We start from the raw sequence: 21,437 nt of genomic DNA, 5'->3' as shown, positions 1-21,437 counted from the left end.
AAGAAGATTTCCTATAAATAGAGATTTAAATGATCTTCTTTAAGTATTGTAATCTTTAATTGAATTCAATACCTCTGCAAATGGAGCAAACAATCTCTGACTGATTAGATCATTTGCTTCTATTCTATTTCAGACATGCACTGGTTTGCAGTAACGTAAGGGTTTTTTCATCAGCAACTGCTGTTGAGCTGCATATTTTCTTCAGTAATCTATTTAATGCTAGAAAGGTAACTTTGCTTCTTGTGCGTTACAGTATGTCAATGTAGTTGACGCCCTTGCAGAGGTTATATGTGAATAAAAATAATAAGAAAAAAAATAAAGGACAAAAATGAAAGGGATTGCAGAAATTCAAAGTAGATTTTTCCGTGAGGATCACAAGTGCCTTAATCTCCCAGTGACATCAAGATGGAAAGCGATTACTCAGCACCCTGCAGGACAGACTCGTGGGAGTCCTATGGGCCACTAGCACAGAAATTATTGCATGCAGGGAGAATAAGAAAACAGGTACTAATGAAGAGAAGAAATTACGTCCTTAATTTGATTTGGTAGCTTCCTAGTTCTGAGGTTTTTGCATGAATAATATAGCATCCTGCAGAAAAATTTCAGCTTTGAATTTGGGATGTTATCAATCTCCTTAAATCAAATCACAGGCCTGATTGCAAACTGCGTTCCAGTGCAGTCCCTGACTAATTAGGTGTATAGTCGTAATGACAACACAGATCCTACCAGGCAGGATGTTTAGACATAGTTGAAGTAAACCACTGTGTATTATTAATGGCAAGAAGGGCTCAGTTATAGACTCAGGATGCCACGTGCTGTAATGGCGTTAACACCGAACGCTTTCTTCAGAAAGGTTGATTTCAGGCTCTTCGATACAGAAATATTCCTACCAGGTTCTTTCAAATGTGCTGCATCAAGTACTCGCTTGGCTACTAGGTGAGAGAGGCTGATCTAAACCTTCACCCTCAGAACATGAGGTGAGATGCTGTGCACTTCTGGATGCTCCTGGAGCCTGCCTGAGGCTCGTGATGGTGGGACATCAAAGAGCAGGTGCTCGTGACATTGTGGTGTAGCCAGCTTAGCCAGGAGGGGATGAGGGAATGGCACAGTTGCCTTGAGGTCGCTCTGCTCCAGTGGCAGCGAGGTGCTCTAAAAAAAATTGTGTAGATGCTCTGATAAAGTTGGTAAGGGCCACATCTTATTTCAGGCACCAGTCTAGAAATGGAAGATCTTCGGAAGATCTTTTTGCCTCATCACCTGTTTCCCCTCTTCAGAAAAAATTATACCTCACCGTAGTTATTAGCTTAAGAAACTGTCTTCTTCCCCAAATATGCCACCGGAACACCTCAAAAAAGAAAAATCTCAGTGGCTAGACATCCAAACAAGTGAATAAATCATACTGGGGAATATTCCTGGAAACTGAGGGCAGCTGGCAAAGCAACTATGCCAGTAAATTCCCATCATCCACAGATCATGCAAGGTACCAACTCGGAATGGTCCCTGTGATGTTCTTCCTCCCAAATTGTCCCTGGGAGTTACCTGAGAAAGTGGCAGAGGCCAAAAGCATTCTCAGAACTGTTAGAACACTTTAACTTAGTTTAAAATTTTAATTTAGTCGCATTAATTTAGCCTAATCCTTCCATACTGTGAGGATGTCCTGCATTTTTTACATGCATCTTCCTCTGTGTAGATTTGAGGAAGTCATACATTTCATCGCTGCAAAACACTGAGATTAGACTAGTTGGATAATAAAGTGGGAGATGCTATTTAAAACAGGATTAATGACAAAGAAAATTTATTGCCTATTTAATAAAAACACTGTAGCTTACTACAATAATCAGTGAAAGAACTGCAACCTCTGATCTACAATTATGTCATTTTTAGAGGCAGTTGGTTCCATGTATCTCTAGTTGGGTTTTAGTTGCCCCCTTCCCTCCCGCCCAGCTTTGGATTCTCATGCACTTTCAATAAACAAGGAAAATGCATAAAACCTGTGTTTGTTTGAAAACACAAGTCAAAATGGTTATGTAAAAGCTCGCTTTTAACTTAAACATTGTGCTTCAGTTTATGAAATAGTAATTTTTACTTTTACAGCACTGTAGGTTTCTGTCCACAGCATAGACAGAAAAGCTGAAGTGTTGAGTTTGATGCCCCGGACCAAATTCAAACTGTGAGTTGAGGTTTTACACACAAAACAGGAGTCTTGACCTCATCCTCCCAGTCTAATCAGCATGTTCTTCTCCATTCTTGAGAAAATTAACCTCATTCATCACGTCGTGCTCCTGTTCCTCCCTACGGCTCATGACGCTTTCTTTGCTCCTTGTCCTACTTCTGGATCTCAGGGCGCAGCTGTCACGGCTTGATGGCACAGTGGTGGCACAAACAAGCATGCGAACCAAGTGAACATAGGAAAAGGTTTTAGCAGTGTACCTTCGGTTTGGGGTTTTTTGGGTTTTGTTGTATTTTTAGACAGAATAAATATAAAAGAATCTTTTCTTGCCACAGAAATGCCCTGGTAAGTTTTAGGGTTTTAAAGCACAAAGTCTGAACGCGGTTACTCTGGTTATCCACAAGATGAAGGTACTTAATTCACTCACCTGTTTTTCCCCCTCCTTTTTCCGATAATTAAATTCCCCCCCATATTATATAGAGAGATCCCGACAAAACCTGGAAGCTACTAAATATATTACTAAATTCATGAGATGCAAATAACCTCAACAAACAGTAAACAACCGCCTCTGACTTGGAGCCTGAGTCTCCCAGGGTGCAGAGTGCTCTTAATTCCCTCTGCTGCCACTGCCTCCTGTGAGGAATTCTGCCCAAGAAGATGATCAATTGTGGGACTAGAGAAAGTGCTAATTCCCTCTTTTCCAGCCTCTTCCAACTTTCTGTCTTCACACCTCCTTGCTGTTCCCTCTTCAAACCGGGTCTCTTTTCTCTATCTCATGGATAAGGTCACCACTTCATTTCATTATCTGTGATTTCAAGACATCCTGCATTCCTACACTGAAAATAATCAACATAAGCCACCAAAGGAAGAAAGAGTATTTAAAAATATGCACCACTGTGAAGCTGGATGACAGGGCAATAAAATTCAGCACAAGAAAAACCTGATCTGATAAGTTTGCCTAATTTAGAAGAACAGCAAAGTCGTAACTTTCCCTCTGCATGCTGATCAACATTGCTTCCATAAGCCATGTACGGTACAGAACTTATCTGTGATTCATGCATTTCTTCAACAGGAACAATTTAATCTGCAGAATGAACGCGATACAGGAAGCCACACTCAAACACGGGAAAATATTTGCAAAAGGTGAGGAAGCCGACTAACCTGGCCAATAGGTTCTTTTGTCGGGGTCTTTCCTCTTCTAGCGGTGCTCGTGGCCAAAGTGGTGGTTGTTTCCATGACTGACGTGGACATCTCAGACTGCATCGCTGTGGCTGTGGACTCGGTTGTCATAGAGGAAGGCACTTCACCAACAAGTCTCACATTTCCTTCTATCACGATGTTGGCATCATTTTCTGCTGCCATATTCAGAACTTTCAAGCCATTGTAGTAAAGACCAGAGAGCTGGCCTTGGAAAGGATGGCCACGTTCCTTGCCTCCAATTTTTATGGTTGCTTGGCTATTGAAGATTGTGAGCTGACGCCCTGTAAAGATAATATTATATACATGCAAAAATGTTGACTGCGAACACTATACTCTACACGAGTGATAACAGATTTTCATGGGGTGAATAATGAGAGCAATAAACTATAAGAAAAGGATTTGACTCATAATTCATTGCTTTTTTAATGAGGTGTCCATGAAATGCATATATTTTGAGAGCATTTGCATTTTCCTTAATTTATGACATTTTGGGATTTTTTTTTTTTTTGCTAAAAGGCCAATCAAATATGTTTGCAAATGTGTTTAGTGCTACAAATTATACCCCTTTCCCTTTTACCTGAAAGCAGTGTTAAGCTTTTTGGTGTATGTCAAGAATGCCAGGTTTCTAATTCCTTAAGATTATTTTTTTCTTCAAGTCTGCCAACATTCCAAAGTTTTTACCACGCAATACAGCATAGGGCCTATAGCTTAAAGTATGTACGTGTGAGATTATGTATGTATAGACATATACAAATATGTATATACACACAGAGTTTAGATATATGCCAACAAGTCACTAGGTCCAGTGAATTTTAAAGAATAAGTTATGCAGTAATCTGTCGTATTTCTATAGAAGCGAATAAAATATTTACATTTTTAAATTAAATGTTTCCTTTTTGTATTTAAATGTTTATTTTCCTTCAACATCCACACTGAAAAGAAACACATGGTTCACACTGTGTATCTCAGAGGCAGATTCAAAAATAGATGTCTGATTGGCTTTCAGCAAGGCGATCAATTAAAATAAGATTTTAGATGTAAAAGCGGCTTCAGAAATGATACACATACCGATGGAGAAATCATGGCACATTTCCATTAAACAGAGAAATCCTCAGCAACAGTACCACTCTTAGTAAATAGAATAGTCACTTTAGCAGATTGGTTTCTGCTCACAAAAAGCATGCACACAACTTTAAGTTCTGTTTTAATTAGTGTTTGTTCCAAAATCCCCTTAGAATGTTGCAAACGTTAAAGGGACTTCATTTTGATTGGCAATTCATCTTGCCCACTATTTAAGATACCTACAGTTTAAACAAAATTTTTTTCAGGACCATGATGAAGATATCATAACTACATATATTTTTAGTTAATAATTTAGATGCTGGAACATGTAATATAATCTATGAATGATTTATAATTTTTGGTTAATGTTTGCTATGAGTACCTTCATAGATTGAGTTAGTGGATTATATTTAACAGTCCCTTTAACCTTAAGTTAACAGGGTAAGATTATTAAACAGCTGGTACTTCTAGAAATGTATAGAAATTATTATACAAGGTACGCAAATATTACTCTATATTTTACTTTTTTAAATTTGTTTTTAATTTAGTTTTACTGAAATTTATTTTTTATGTTTATTAGTGTTACAATGAAGTACTACTTGGTTATGTTCAAATTATTTTTTTATTTGAAGTTTTAATCAATGTTTTTTACCTTTGTCGAGTAGCCATTCATCAACTACTCGACCAAGTCGATATGGAATTCGCTGTCTAGCAATCGCCAGGCGCTCGTTATCATTGTTTCCTTTAAAGTTTAAAGAGACATTTCATTGGTTAAAATCTGTAAGGTCAAAGGTTAAAAGTTAATACTTAAAGCTTGAGCTATACAGTTGCCACATGATTTTTTGAAATTTGGAATTTTAAAAAGTGCTACCTAGAACATTTCATGGTTCAGACTTTTCATTCATTCATTTATTTTATTTTAGCAAACAAAATTATTCCTATGTTAATTGAAAATTAGAAATCTGCATTTGAGCTAGGTTATTAAACTTAAGTTATAGACAGACCCAAAAAACAAATTTAAACATCATCGTATGGCTTTACAAAAAATGATCGTTGACCTCAGGGTTTTGTCTTTTTTGATGTTTCTTATTAACTAGTTAAACATGTTCAGGTGAAACAGGTTTAAGTTTTCAAAAGACATCCAACCTCTCACTCCAGGTTAGTCATTTAAAGAAGAAGAAGAAGAAGAAGAAGAAGACGACAACTCTTAATCACCATCTAAGGCACACTTACTTCTGCTGTCTAGAAATAGACCTGCTGTAACTTATTTCCTAGTCAGAAAAAATACATTCTTATTCATTTAAATAAATTCCAGAGATTCAAATATATGGTACAGAACAGACCAGGGTATTCACCATTTGTACATTCTCATAGGACACGTTGACAATGTCTTGAAGCAATACCAAGGCTTTGACAAAAGTGACTTGCTGAAAGGTAGCCTGGTTCTGAAATGTGGAAGCGCTTTAAAATTTAGCAAGAGGCCATCTGCAGTGGGGTTTCACGAATTAAGAACTAACCAGAACTTGGCAATGCAAAACACAAACTTGTCGTATTTGCAAACTATGTTTATTCTCAGTTTGTGCAGAGATCTTTGACTTCTTCAAATAAAACAATGAGATAAAATAAGGCTGGTACAGTCAGACGAATATCAGACAATAAGGAATAATTAGCAAATCACTTTAAATATTTATTTCTATTTATAGCTTTTTGAGTTTAAATGATAAAGGTGTGATGCCTCAGAAAACCACGTATTCTACTTAAAACTTTTCTTAGGAGAATGGTAAACCTAAATATTTCCTTCAATGTACAGGTTTTTGGTGGCAGTAGTATGGCAGTAGAAGACTTCTTTGTTGGCAGTAGAAGACCAACAATACCTTTTTCTTCCCATTGTATTGGTTAATATTAGCAAAGAACCTGGGAGATAAGAAGAGTCAGATGAGTAAAACGCAGGCATTCCTAATTCGGGTCCGAATCAAAAGTCAGTCTTACTAGCTCAAACGCACATAATGTCTTTGCATACTGATCACAACTGCATGTGTTGGGAAGATGTTAAACTCTGCTGTTTATTCAACCAGTGGGTGTAAATTAGGTGCATTTGGTAGAAGGACCCTCTGCCGTCACCCGTTCGGATCCCTAACAATCTGGCATCTCTCCGCTGTAATTCCATTACTAACACAGGATTTATCCTAGACAAGGTTTATCGTTGCCTCCACTTTCACTATTTGGCAGCTGCTCCAGGACATCTCTATGGTGATTGTGGAAATTTCTCTGTGAATTAGCGGCATAAACTTAGCCTTGGCCAGCTTATACATTTCTTTGAATTATTTCATTCAAAGGTCCACGCAGAATGTACGTTTCTTGAGAATATTGCACCCTATTATAATATGATTCTACTATAAATTATGTTTTATGCTAGCTGCAGCAGTCTTGCACCACTGGGAGCGAAATACAAATGAAAAGCAAGGAAATAACCATTTGATTGGTAAAGGTCACACCCAAAAAAATAACTGCTGATTACATTAGCCCATCCCTCATCAGAGGAAAAGTGCATTGTCAAATGCATCTCAATTTGACACTACTGCATTAGCTTAAATTCTTCTAGTATATAATATAAATGGAAAGGCCAGGGGGAGATGGTGTGGAACTTATCCAGACTTAGTTTCAAGGAAAACACGTAGCTTTAGTAATGAAATGATGAAACTAGTAGACCCACTGAATTAAGTACAACTATACGCATTTACTTCATCTGGTAATCTTATTCCCAATAGGGAAAACATAAATACCACGTATTGTTTTTCGCAGGAGTATTCGGTGCACATTTTTCATGCTTCCTTTATTTATGCTTGGCTTTACCAATATGGTGAACCACAAGGAACATCTTCAGTAAAAACACTTCCAAGAAGGTTAATAAATATTTTCATACTCTAAATAGACCTGTGGCTTTGAGATTTTATTTCTGTTACCTGTCTGAAAGATTAAGTGCTCTGGCAGGAATGCCTTTCCACTGTAATTCATAAAAAGCAACTGATATGCCTAAACTTTAATTGTAGACAGCTATGTGACTATCCCAGCATGACAATTCCTGGTTGTATAGCCGAGATTTCTTTGATTAAAAAAGCTAGGTAGAAATGATTCATTCAGGACGTGCACCGTGACATTGTCTAACCTGATTGAATTCTAGACGGCTTCATTCTTCTGCCAAATAGATAATATTTTGTCACAACACAGTGTTAATTCTGTGCGGGCAGAAAGGCTTCAAGGGAATAACAATAATTCCATAGACTCAAGGTAAGCGGAGAGGAGCAGCAAAGGTCAAATTTTTGAGTCGCAGCTAAATCTTGTGGCAAGATTGAGAAGAAGCAGTCCAAAAAAACTTTAATCATATCTTTATATCTATAGGTCAGCTGGGACAAACCAACTACGTGAACTTCACTAATATGTATTTTATCCCTCCTGATTTATTATATTGTCAGTGCTGGAGTGTAATTCTATTTTGTTCTCTGAAATAAAGGTGTCAGTTATTGATGTGAAATAGCAGCATCCTTGAAAGAGAATAAGTAAGAAGGTTGAAAATCGAGAGTCTGTGAAGAACAACCTAGACTAGAGAATGTCTTCTTTGAAAGAAACGCTTTAACAGAATACAAATTCACCTTGTTAGTCTCAGTGATCTGCTAGGGAAATAAATAACAAAGTGATGAAACCAAGGTCTATATCCATTTAAAAAAAACCCTCTCCCTAGTTTTGCTCATCATGATCTTGACACTGCTATTTCTGAATCATGACTCCCCTGACATCCGCAAGAGGAAGAGACAGAGACCCGTATCATTCCTCCAGATGCAGTTAGGGACGAAGCTTGACTGAAGTGTCAGCTGCACGGCATGGGGGGAAGCCACAGCACCGCTGTGGTACAGGGGCAAACAGTCCGCATAGTGTCTCACATGGCCAGGTGAGGAAATGAAAGCACAATCTCGGTAATGGCCCATACTAAAGTTCATTCAAATCATCTATTACTGTGCACGCACACTTGTGTATACAAATATATATTAATGTTGGAATAGGTTGGAGATGCAAAGACTGTGGTCTAAAATTTGTACAACACAGATGATTTTGCACGTGCAGCTTGCCTCTTCCCAGCAAAAGAGGGAGTGAAATTTTAAGTGCTATCAATTGCAAGCACAAACTTTGACATGACTTGCATTTAATTTTGTCATGCTCGTGTTGGTTCCATGTCTTGGCCATACGTCGATGCTTTCAGTATCATCATAGTTGCAATATAAATTGATGTAAACAACACAATAGATTCAGACCTCAGTGCATTTCGAATAGCCAATATACAGACATACTCAAAAGCTATAATAAGATTCAAATTTAAATAGTTTTTAACTGTCATCTAAGGAATTCGGTGGCTGTGTCTACATTGCTCTGTTTGACCAAAGACCCTGTAGAAAGGTCACTCAGGCCAGGGCTCCCAACCCACGTGTATGCTGCAGACACAGAGTACGTCCCCAAACTTTCCATGCACGACACCTAGGGTGTGCGCTAGGGCCCAGCCTTACTTGACCTGCCCCTGTAGACCTCTATCGAGTCTCACTGCTAACAAACTTAACCCCTAAATAGTCTGCAGCACATCCCATCGTCTGATCCTGCCTGTTGCCTTCACAAATAGCTGTACTATTACTCGCAAGCATCTTGTCTTCAGCAGCCATCAGTAAGCTTGTCTTTATGCCTGCAAACACAAGATCACCTCTTCCATCACAACCCCCTGGGTCCAGGATATACAAGAATGAGACTGGGTTGGATGGGGGCAGGGGACAAGTCCAGCTCCACCCCAGGAAATCACTGTGTTTGTGGGGGACTCTGACACTGCGCTGACCCAGATTTTTGCTGAGTGCTTACAGACTTGGCTGTCCGGTATTTGGTGCAGGAATGAGAAACTTCTGAATGGATCAGACAAAGCTGTGTGTCTTTTTCGGTTGCTAAAATATGCCAGCTCTACCTGTGCGGATGTGTAGGATGAAGAGTTGCGAGAGACGGAGGAAGATACAGTGGTCTGCCTTGAAGACCATTGTACAAGGAGTAACATATCCAGAAGGCTGATTTGGGCCTCCTCCAGAATCCAAAGGGAAGGCAGACAGACTGATCTAGGATGTGTATTTCTTCCCGTTGGACATCTCGAGCAAATCTTACTGTCAGCTTGGTGAGAAGATAAAAGTGCAAAGAAACTGTAAAATTAGAGACAGAACCTGCAGCAAATACATAATGAGTGCAACTCTACAACCCCTTACCTTATTCCAGAAGAGCTAACCTATAAAAAAAGAAACCACCATGAGGTACGACTCCTCCAAACGTTAAAGTGTCAAACCTGGCAAGTTCGTACTAAATGACCATACCATCATATGGCCCTTTCCACCCTACAGGGACTCCCAAATTCCTTACAATGAATATGAGGTATCCCAAGAGGATATTCTGCTCACAGAATGACTGACAGCAGTATTCGTAGCAAGTGAAATATCTCATCAGTGGCTTATAACACTGCAAAACACAAAGCAAAACTTAGGTTGCTTTAAAGAAGAATCCAATTATCAGATTTATTGGAAGATGTACGTGTCAGTTGCTTCCCATTCCACTGATACTACAGATTGTACCAAAACATCTTGTGTTCACCTGTAAGCTCCTTGTTTCATGCTTGCATATTAAACAAACTTAATCATATTTTTAACAACTTTCTACAGGATAAAACCGAGAACTCTCATTAACCTCTCAGGGAGATCTGAACCTTCACTTCAAATCAAATACCTTCCGCCCTGTTTTGTTTTTGATTATTTTTCCACTGGATTAATTAGTAATTAAATGAATAGGGTGCTCTTCCTGACTCTCCCTTCCTCACTATAATGCAATATCTGTCTCTGTACAGTGTTGGATTGCTTACTTTAAGAGACTGGTGTATTATATCAAAAGCAAGCAAGAGAAGATGAAAAGCAACAAGAAGGAGATAAGAAAACGTAGGACTTGTCTGATAAATTAAAGGTCATATTTTGTTATCAGGAGTTTTAAAAAGATCCTTTGTACTGCCTGTGCAGCATTTACGGAGCTAATATTGTATAGCTGCTGCTAAAATAGGCAAGAAAATTGATAGAAATCATTAAAGAGGAAGATTAAAGTATAAAAAAATGAATTGTTATAAGTACAGTACCTTGCCCCACATCACTCCAAGAGTGACATTTTGCAGTTCTCCAAGGTAAAAGGACTCTGAACTGTTTCTAAATCATAATGTCACAGCACTTAGGGTTACTTTTCTTATAGAAATTTAACCAGAAGTTGACTGTAAGCTGTTTCTTATTCAATAGGTTTTCAACAGCTGGAAAATGGAGAATATTTCAACCTACTGTATCTGAAATTAGTTAGGTGTGAGATAGCAACTACTGAATGTGTTTTTCTGACATTTGCCCAGGTAGCAATCTGGATGATCTTCATTTCACGGTAGCACAGAGCTGCCATATAGAATGTCTCTTGACAGAAATAATACTCACATTATATAAATGAACAATGGCAAATGGAATACACTGTGCTCAGCTCTTATTTTAAATTTCTATTGGTCTGTAACCCCATGAGTATCCAGTATTCAGGTAGAAGCCATCAATAAGGAAGGTCTTATTAACTATGTGCAAGCCTCCTAATTAAGTTTAATCACACTGTAAGTTCTAAGGATGGAATAGGACAAACTGTCAAGAGATCGTTGCTCATATCCTTGCATTTTGTTGTAGTCAGTGAAAGGCTTTGGGAAATCTTATATATATTTTTTTTTCATATATTATTTGTGGACCATTCACAACATGAAAAGATATCTGAAACAATTAAAAAAAATAATCTTCTGGGGTTAAATTCTACTAGTGGTTATGTGATTTATAAGAGAAAATAAGAGTTTGGCATTCAGTTGTGATCACCAAAGCCACTGAAACTGGACTGCTGTAGCAGACTATTTGGAGGCAACGCAGGGTGCAGTGAAGAAGTGAGGATAATTTCGTGCTCATTACATGACCAGAGACATAAAAAAACCCTAAGAAATCCAAGGCAATCAGCATCAACCCTCATCAACAGCACACAAACTAACTTGACTGCAACTGCAAATATTAAAAACATTGATTTCATGTTCTTTCGCAAAGCATGAAAACGCTGGATTGAGCCACCCAGTGTCCTGGACCATACAGGTGCTTTGTTGCACTCACTACATCTGCCGAGGCTGCGTCAGCTCCTTCTCCTAGGGATATGCAAGATTGCACACAAGCCCATGGAAACAACGAAAGTAAGGTCATTATTTGGACAAGCCTTTGCCCAGCAGACGAAACCAAATGCACCCATAGAGATAGAAAATAGCATTTAAGAGATAAAAATCTGTTCTGTGTCAGCAGTGCGGCAAACAAAGTAGCCCTTGGCCAAAGGAAGCTCCAGACTTTCAGTTCTGTCTAAAAGTGGCATTTCAATTTGTGTATTTATGCCTGGCAGACATTTTACTATAAAAGAATAATCTATTTCAAATGGAAAGGTTTAAACTTGTACACATAGGGAGGTTTTTAACGCTTTTGGCAAGGCATAGAAACAGAAACTGTAAATAATAGAAACAGATGCTCACTGAGATAAAAGCAGAGGAGTGCTTCAGGACTGCAGAACTATAATGAGCAGTCCACCACGCAATAGCATAATGGCCGTGGGTAGACTCCCAGCAGTGACTTAGTTTTATCTGTTAAAAGGTGAAATACTCGGATTCCCTAATTATATCTTTTTTTTAAAAAGCTTCACTAATATTTTCCATTTAAATGAACGTGGGATATGTAGCATGTCACTGTAACTTTTATGAAATACAGCTAATTTTTTTAAAGTCTGCAAAGCGTTTCCAATTAGCTAAGTATTTTCCACTTGTGATTATGTTTCGCCTCAGTTTTTTGTGTAGTCTGACTGAGAATTATTGTGGAACGTTTTATTTTGCTTTGCGATTCTGATTTTGAAGAAAATTGAAAACTGCATTGCTTAAATGCTCTGGATTTCTATGTCCAAAACTTCTATGGTTTCCTTCTTTTATGATTTAGGAAGTTCTCAAGGGAGGGAAAAGATGGTTGCCATAATACCTTTATGACTTTCCTGAAATCTGTGCTTCATGACTTCTCGTATGCTCTGTGTAAAAACGGGAGAAAGACGCACTGCAGAATAAAGCGCCTATGAAGGGGGAGAGGTGTGAGAAAGGCTGTCAGTATTGTCACCAACCACTCTCATGGAAAGTCCATTCAGTACATCGTATTCTGCAAAAGCACTTAGACACGTTGAACATCGACCACAGAAGCAATTCTTGAGTGCCTTGCTAACTCATGGCCTGAAAAGGCCTTTGATACTACAGATCTCTTCTTGGATGTTTTGAGGAGATAGCTGGTGTCAAGGTAGCCATGGGCAACTAGAAGAGAAAGTCACCAACTCCAACGCCAGATCTAACCTATGGAGCTGACCTGCACCAGCTAAATCAAGATATCCCAATTCTTTAAGCTCTTGCCCGGAAGACACTTTCATATGAGGAGCTACTCTGTTTTAAAGTTAACAAGGCCACATTTTAGATGAACAATGCAAAGCTGGCAGATAACTTTTATGTAAGTCTAAATTTATTGGCTTGGTTTTGAGAGTTAATCTAAGTTGAAACACCAGAATGAAAAAACAATCAATATTGAACTAAAGCGCGTATGAATTTGCAAGGAAATAGGTAATCGCTACTCAACTGTCCATATGTTTAATTTTTCATTTTCTTTTACAAAAATCCGTTTCCTGATGCAATATCCAGAAAGTAGACTCGACTCCTACTTTGAAACACTTATGAAATGTTAAATGGAGAAAAGATCAACTTTTGAAAGAACACAGTTCTGCTAGCACAATTTACACATCCACTTTTTCTCAGGAAACCACTTGACCTTTTAAAAACATACTGAAACTCACTATGTTGACGAATATAGGTAGGGATCTTACCATCTTTCCAGCTTTATGAATTCTAGTAGCTTCTCTAACACAAAGCACTAATGCATTGTTAAAATATAATGCAATACGCTATTTAAATTATTTTTATTTTTAAATGACAGTACTGAGAATGATGAAGTATTAAATAAACATCTAATTCTAAGCAGGTAATACATTAACAGCTAAAATGTGCAGATGGCTTACTAATAAAATATAATGCATTCCAGTTTAATAAGCACAATTTCAAGACAAAATTCATGACTCTAAGGAGGAGGGACTACATCATTCCATCAATCCACAGTCGACAATTACCCATGAAAGTACTGCCATGGAATCAACAGATTAGATGGGAAGAGGAAACCGCCTGCCGTCCTTGCTTTTATTAATATGTGCATGCATTTGCTACTGCTTCCACAGTAGAACACCAGAATTTATAAACAACCTTTTACAGCTAAGGCTGAAGTAAATCCAATTAAGATTAAAATATGTCTAACTGCCGGGATGGATTGTTACCATCAATGCAGCACAAGGCCGGAACACGGTTCTGACAAAGACTGCAGTAACATCCCGTTTTGTTTCCTGCGCAGAACACCCGTGGTGCTCATGTCCACAGAGGGATGGCAGATAAGGAAAGTGTACAGACAGCAGATTATTTTTGACAGACTCTTGCAACATGGCTCATCTCTCCGGCTCAGCTGGAAAAGCCGTATGCAGGCTTACTCCGCCGAATGCTCTGTAACTAAAGTCAGCTACTGGAAACAAAATACATGTAACAAACTGTGAGATATCAGATAGAATGGCTAAGCAAGCGGCTAACTAATAGTCATGTCCCCAGCTACCATGATTTATGGATGTATAAATATATAAAGCTGAGAAAGAGAAAGATAAATGCTACATTAGGACTGGGATAATATTTTCAGTATTCTCTTTCTGCTCTTTTGCAAGCACATTCTCAGTTTAATGCGATAGGACAGAGATGTTTAAGGCACTGTATAGCTGCTGTTTAGCACAGTAATATTTCTGGACATAGAAATTATTTCTGGATATATACATTATACCTGGAAACATTCTTTTTTCTGGTATGATTTGGTTAATTGCTGGGAAAGTATAGTTATATCTGCATTAAGAACACAATGCTAGCATAGCACTTGAATATTCTTATATTGATAGTACACTCCTAATACAGACATAGGTATAACCTGATCTGCATATCACAGGATATTAATATTAATCCACTTGATCCTGAATTCGGCCATAAAACTATTGTTTGGTTGATTCATGACCTGTAACAGGCTCAAACAAGTTTTCCAGGAAAATACTTCTCCTAACGTGATGACACACAGTAAAGGAAAATCTTTCAGGAGTGAATTCCAAAGCTCACTCTTGAAATCATGTGCTCTATTTCTTGCATGAATTTCTAAGTTCTGGTTATGGCTTTCTAGGAACAGCTAAAGAGCGCTATAAGCATCTAGTTTTTTCTCCCCCTGAAGCCATTTATACTGTAATCAAGTCACCGCTTAGTTTTCTTTTTGACACTATAAAGCAGTTCACATAGAACCTCTTTTGGGCTCGTTACACATCCTCCAATTTTTTTCCATAGAACCACAGACCCCAGGTACAGACTTTGATACCTGTTCCAGAGCTGTCATCAAAGTGCTGTAAAGGGTGGTAAAACCCTCCCAAATTCTTCCATTTTAGCCTTTTGTGCCCACAAAGCAATTTCCATAAACTCCTTTGTCACAGCATCACATGGTGTTTCATGTGGAACAACCAGAAATATGAGACCCCACAAATGCCTTCTCGGAATTGTACATTTCCAGGACATTGTCTACATTGCTGTAACCTTCACTCTTTGCTTTGACCCCTACCTTGGCACTTAGCATTGCTGCAGTCTAACTTTCTTTAAATTCTCCTGCCTTCCCAAGTGATCGTGTTCACACACAGCAATGGCATTGCCCTCGCTACTATTTACCACTTTTTTTTTTTTTCCCTTTTAATCTTTGTGACAGCCACACATCAGCAGCGATGACTTAATGCAGACTTCCAGGCCACTTACAAAAGTGTTAGATCTTTCCGATCCCAGTGCAGAACCCTGTAAAAACCCACTGGGCATGTTTCCAGTCAACGAATGCTCCTCACTGCTATTTGTTGTATGCAATATTGAGTTTATTAGCTCAAGCTGGCTAAGGAAAAATTAACTATAATCACTGCTCATCGCTTTTACGAAGAGTATCCATCAGCTCTGGGACTGACAATGAGATGTGTGGCTGTGATATGCAGGCTCCCCAAAGTCACCGCAACACCAAGCACTGCAGTGCTGCGCCTCCATGGATGGTAATTCGGCTCATAAAGGATGATTTTAACACACAGGATACCTATGAGCACCAGAGAAATTAAAAAGGGGAGGAGGAACCCTGAAACTGAGCCTGAAATTTCTCTGTCCAAATTCTTTACCTGTCCCTTATCCTACCGCAGCTTTTTGGAATTGATGGTGCAGCCATAGTGCTGTCTTTAGTCTGAGTCTGTATTTTAGTTCAGAGAAAAACACACATGAATTTGCATTAGAGAGAACTACAGGACTAGGAAGTGAGATGCTTGAGAATCCTTTGGTTGAAAATTGCTGTGAGGCAACTGCTGTGCTCTGAAAATGAGAGCATATTTTCAAGATTTAGCCCTACACTCAGCTACCGTTAAACTTTCAGTATTGTTTGTTCTTTTGAAAAGGGCATATTTATTCTTTTCTCCCTATTGCGCAACTGTAATTTTAAAATTTTAAACCAGTAGTCTACTAATGCCTGTTACTTCTGTAAAAGAGGAAAATCAAAATTGCCTTTATATATACTTAACCTTGACAACATTGTGTTTCATTTAGTTTTTTAATGTCCACTGAACTTGATGCTGCACCAGAAAGGCCATTTAACTCCTTAGAAATAGTCCATGGAGGAAAATAAACCATTCGCATCTCAATTAAACCAATTTGTAAAAGCATAATTTCACTGCCTTTAATTCAGTAAACTTCTGCTTGTAAGGGGTTGAAATCCGGATGCTGCTGTTCGCAATGTTTTGTGCTTCTTATACAGCGATAGATGTTCAATTTCTGCTTCAAATTTATTTGAAATGGCGTGTGCTACAGAATCTGATGCTTATGAAGCTCAGAAGGGTTCCAGGTTATATAAACCATAAAAGCTTTTCAGCCCTTTTCTGACAGGTAGGATAGACTGCAAAAAAGACCCTCTGGTTGAGCTACAGCCTTGCTAGGGTCAAGTTAACTCTTTGAACACTCCTGGAACACTCTGAACTTAGTTTTAAATGCACGATGCAATACAACACTCATGTAGAATTGGTTACCACCAAGTTGCCGTTAATCACAAATCCGAAATGTTAAAGAAGAAGTTATTTTGAAAGCGCGGACACCGCAGTTTCAAGATGTTTTCTTTTGGTAACCAACAGGGCTTAAGACTGCAGAAAGCTGATCACGCAGCAGGATGAAGAAACGGGTGTACGTCTTCTCTCCTGCGTTCACACGGTACAAAGGGGAGAAGAACGAGAGTCTAAAGTATGTACATACTGATACGTTCAAAACAGCAATGATTTGTGTCTTCCTGGATACCTGGGTAATGCAGTTCAGTCTCTTGAAAAACATAGCTAGGATAGAGCAGGTTGCCGTTTTCCCTGCTGCAGTATGAATTATAGGGACTGCTTCTGAATTAGTTTAATGGAAGTTCTTATCCTGAAGACATAAAGTGCTATTCTGCTGTCAAACCTCACAACACCAGTAAAATATATCTGGGGACACACGCACAAATGTGCCCCAAATAAAAAACTATCTCATCTTCCGAGAGCACCTAAAACACACCAGCACTGCAGAGAAATTAATTTTGTTTTCCATATGATAGATTGTCTGGTTGGAAGGCTCAACACCCCATTGATTTGTCCTGTCCTGAGAAAGGCTCCCATTTCAGACTGACTTCAGGGTTGCCCCAGAAGCTAATGGAAACAAACTGCATCGCAGAAGGAACACGCGGCAGAGGCACACTGTCGTACTCGTCTCTTGTGGCCACCGGGAGCATAAATACCACCAGCCTTAGAGCAAACACGGGTGTATGCCCACCAGGTAAGGCATCTAAGGCGAGGGGCACAGTCACAACCATACCAACTTAAGCGTTACACAAAAGTCATTTTACTGAAGTCAGTGGATATTGGTTTGGCCCCGTGAGTGACGCGTTACATAAAGTCCTGTGTAATCTGGAATGAGACAGCTATGAACCTACTGGAGGGGCAGGCTGAAAGGAAAGAGAGAGAGAGGAATTTGGCGTTCGAAACTTTGCATTGACAACAAGGACTTGCCGCTGGGAAAGAGAAGAATGACAATTATCTTTTAAGACGTTGATTCTATCACAGATATCAGCATTGTATTGTTAAGGAAGTTACTGAGTAGCTAAAATTCCTCAGTAAAGAATTGGATTGAATCGTTTTCTTTTTAACCAACATCACATTAATCCTCCATTTTGAACTTATCCTGCCACCTTGGATAAGTTGTGATACTGCAGGTTACATGGAAAACATACGTCAAACCAAATAAAAGTGTGCAAAAAGAGTCCCTACATATTGGCAATGTTTCATCGTTTGTGGTCCAACTTTTACTGGGATTGTTAATAGATAATGGCCTTCCTGAGGAGGTGAATGGGAACAGCTGTGACAGAGTTGCCATGTCTCGAAAACGTCTCTCGAGATCTGTTTTCACTCCCACTTTCTTCCTCTAGCTTGAATCCCCACAGCTTCTGGTCTTCTTCAGAAATTCCATTTCTGTATCACCCTGTGCCTAATTACAGTAAGCAGGTATGGGCATTATCCTTTGCTACAAGACACAAAAAGAACAGGTATCTCTTTCTCTCAGTATTTTAGAACACCTTTTTCTGAATCACTGTTCGTTTGACATTTTTTTTTCTCCTTCTAAACTAGATGCATTGTGCCACCTTGCAGTATTTAACTGAAAGGTGTTATGCCTTCTGTGATCAAGTAATGACAACCGTGCCACGCGTTTTATCAAGATCTGAATTTAATTACAGGATCTATCAAGTCTAAGAAGGAAGGAGCCTTTGTATTTCAGCAGGATATCCAAGATGAAAAATAAAGGAAAAAAGAAAATCTGTCTGCAGACTTAGAGAAGCATTATTATATAGCATTATCTGACAGAAAAACCTGATAAGCTGTCAAATTAAAAAGCTGATTTGGGAAACTTTACTTAAACCACTTTTTGAAAAGAGACTTACTGTAGTGTCTTGTTTGGGTATCACCTAGGCTCTTTATTTAAAGACAACAGCAGGACAGAGCAATTTCTTAATCTCTCAAAGGGCAGCAGTACTTTTTTTTTTTTTTTTAAATAATTTACTTTGGATAAGCTGTAACAGAGGTTCACCCAAAGAGAATAGGAAAATAAATCGCTATTTTTGTTAACATCAATCTTTCACATGAAGAATCAAATTATACTGAAACTGGGACCTAGATACATGCTGAAAAACACATTTAATCATAACCAAAGAGTAGTCAGAGCTGTACAAATCAGAAAAAGATGCAAGAAATCAGTTGTGCAGTTACATTTTGGCAAAGGTACGGTAGCATGCTGGCCTAGTTACATCCATCACTTAACTGCTGGTTTGTGTCTCAGTAACTAAGATTAATTTTTAATCTATTTTGATTCCTGCTAAATTAGTTTCTTGCATCTTACTATACTCTAGAGAACTTGCTGAAGTGAGTTTCACAGATTTACTTGTCTTGTTTTTAATTGTCTATGCCGCTGCTATAATGCCTCCTGAACATAATTGCATGAATACAGGTAGATATCAGCTTCCTATAATACTAATTGAATGCTTTGCCTGGTTGAAACAAACAAAAAACCAATGCTATTTTAGCTTTGCTTTGGATAAATAATGAAAACAGCACAGAAAAGTTAATTGTAGGAAACATTTTTTGATTGAGTGATCATGAGTTGACTCAAATTAACACAAGGACAACTAAAAATAAGTCTGTAAATCAGATTCTTGATTTCAAAAGAACAAAATTTGATAAAGTGAAGGAAAGCAGATTATGTAATCAGTCTGAGGGGTTGGACTCAGCCAGGAAGGACACTTGGAAATTCTAAGATAAACTATTAAAATAATAAAACAAATAAATAAATATACATATATTTGGACTTGCACCTGCAAGGTTAAAAATATTCAAGGGAAGACCTCCATGGCTGAATAACCACACTATGATAGACTATAATATAGGAGGCTAAAAACCCAGTCTTGCTCAGCAAAGAAAGCACTGACTTTCAGAATTAGAAACAGAAATAAGTATACAAGTAAAGTTGCCAAAACTCAAGCGCAAAGGGCCTTTCAAAGAAAGTAAAATAAATTTAAAAGCCAGAGTTTCTTAAGTGCTATAAAAAAAAAGAGATCATGGAAAGAAAGGGAATCACTTTGTAGTAAGGTTGATGATGATCCAAGGGAGCAGATTGGATTGACGAACAGTAATGTGTCTATAAAAATGTAGATCTCCACAGCTCAGAAGAAAGCAACATACATATTTTTAATGAACTTGAGGGGTCAGAAAGCAAGGAAGATGATCTTTATCCCAGCACTTAAAAAGAACAAGCCAGGAGGTTTTAAACACAGCTATCCACTGGGGCATGCTACTTCTTGTATTAGAGAACAGAAAATGTAATAGCTTTACACAAGAAGGGGAAAAAAGCCATCCAGTCAAACTATTTAGTCTGACCTTAGCTGTACACGGCGCTTTAGAATAAATTCAAAAGGAAAGAATTAAAGACATGGAAGCGATTGTAAAATGAGATAAAATGCAAAACTTTGCCAAATCATGTTAGACTAATCAAATAGCTGTATTTGATAAGTTAACTGATTTTCTAGATGAAGGAAATGAAGTATATCTAATTTATCTGGATTTCAGTAAAGCATTTGATATGATGTCATGTAGCAAATCATTGATTAACTGTGGAAAACATAGAGGAGTATAAAAACTGTATAGTAAAGAGCTGAATAAAAAAAAGATAGCAAGGGATAGCATTGAACAACGAATCTTTCCTCTCCTCCTTCCTCCTCCTCTCTCTCATGTAGAGACTACAGCCTGGTATCCTGCTTCTATATCTATTGACAGGCTTCTGAATACAAGGGCTACTTGTTTTAGGTCACACTCCAGGTGCCCATCTTCCCAGGATGCAAGCCCCTTCCAGGAACTAGCTAGTGCATTGCAGTCGTCTTCTCCCTAATACTTCCACTTCATAAGGGGTCTTCTTCAGATTTAAGAACAGGTTGCCCCGATAGGTGGTGGAGGCCCCATCCCTGGAGACATTCAAGGCCAGGCTTGATGAGCTCCGGGCAACCTCATCTAGTTGAAGATGTCCCTGCTGACTGCAGGGGGGTTGGACTAGATGGCCTTTAAAGGTCCCTTCCAGCCCAACACATTCTATGATTCTATGATGCAGGTTCTTGGTGAATCATTCACACAATGATAAGCAGTCATTACTTGTCACATTCAGACCTGCCAATTTGTCAACTATACCATATATACATATACCACATCGTTCCACACTATATTACTTGTATTTGAAAACTAAAAATCCTCAAGAGGTCGTGGGGTCAGTCAGACCTATCAAAGCTCTCCAAGTAGTTTGGAGAGCTGATGCCATCTAGTTGAATGGCTGGAAGATCTGTGTGTGCTTAAGTCAAGCAAATATGTCTGAGTTCTACATTAAGTTAACGAGATGAATATCATGGTGCATTCCAAAACTGCATTAGAGTATGCCATAGGAGCTAACACTAAGGCCACTGCAGGTATGTAAGGAAAATCAGCGATTTTCCTACAGGAAGGCTACCAGGATGGAACTCCTAAGAAAGCACCTGAGATGAGTTCCAGGACCAATCTTTGGTATTTTCTTCACTGATCTCAGTATAAAATGTCAACCACACAATGAAATCTGCAGCATAAAATGAGACGTATCAGTAACTCAAGA

The 21,437-nt window shown here is 38.5% G+C and overlaps 1 protein-coding gene across 37 annotated transcripts in view; it reads right to left on the bottom strand.

The window, feature by feature from the left end:
* NRXN1 (neurexin 1) overlaps nt 1-21,437 on the bottom strand; it is a 717,017-nt gene that overhangs the window by 96,243 nt on the left and 599,337 nt on the right. For 23 of the 37 annotated variants that reach the window (XM_074578846.1, XM_074578845.1, XM_074578848.1 and 20 more), the window contains 2 exons: nt 5,085-5,174; nt 3,332-3,651 (listed from right to left, as the gene is read on the bottom strand). In XM_074578846.1, the coding sequence (XP_074434947.1) occupies nt 3,332-3,651; nt 5,085-5,174 (410 nt within the window). The remainder of the gene's footprint in view (nt 1-3,331; nt 3,652-5,084; nt 5,175-21,437) is intronic. The other 14 variants (XM_074578866.1, XM_074578867.1, XM_074578868.1 and 11 more) reach the window with 1 other exon arrangement.

This window comes from Larus michahellis, chromosome 3 (genome assembly GCF_964199755.1).
Source record: "Larus michahellis chromosome 3, bLarMic1.1, whole genome shotgun sequence".
NCBI lineage: Eukaryota > Metazoa > Chordata > Aves > Charadriiformes > Laridae > Larus > Larus michahellis.
The sequence above is the reverse complement of the archived record's forward strand: the minus strand, read 5'-3'. Positions and strand labels throughout refer to the sequence as shown.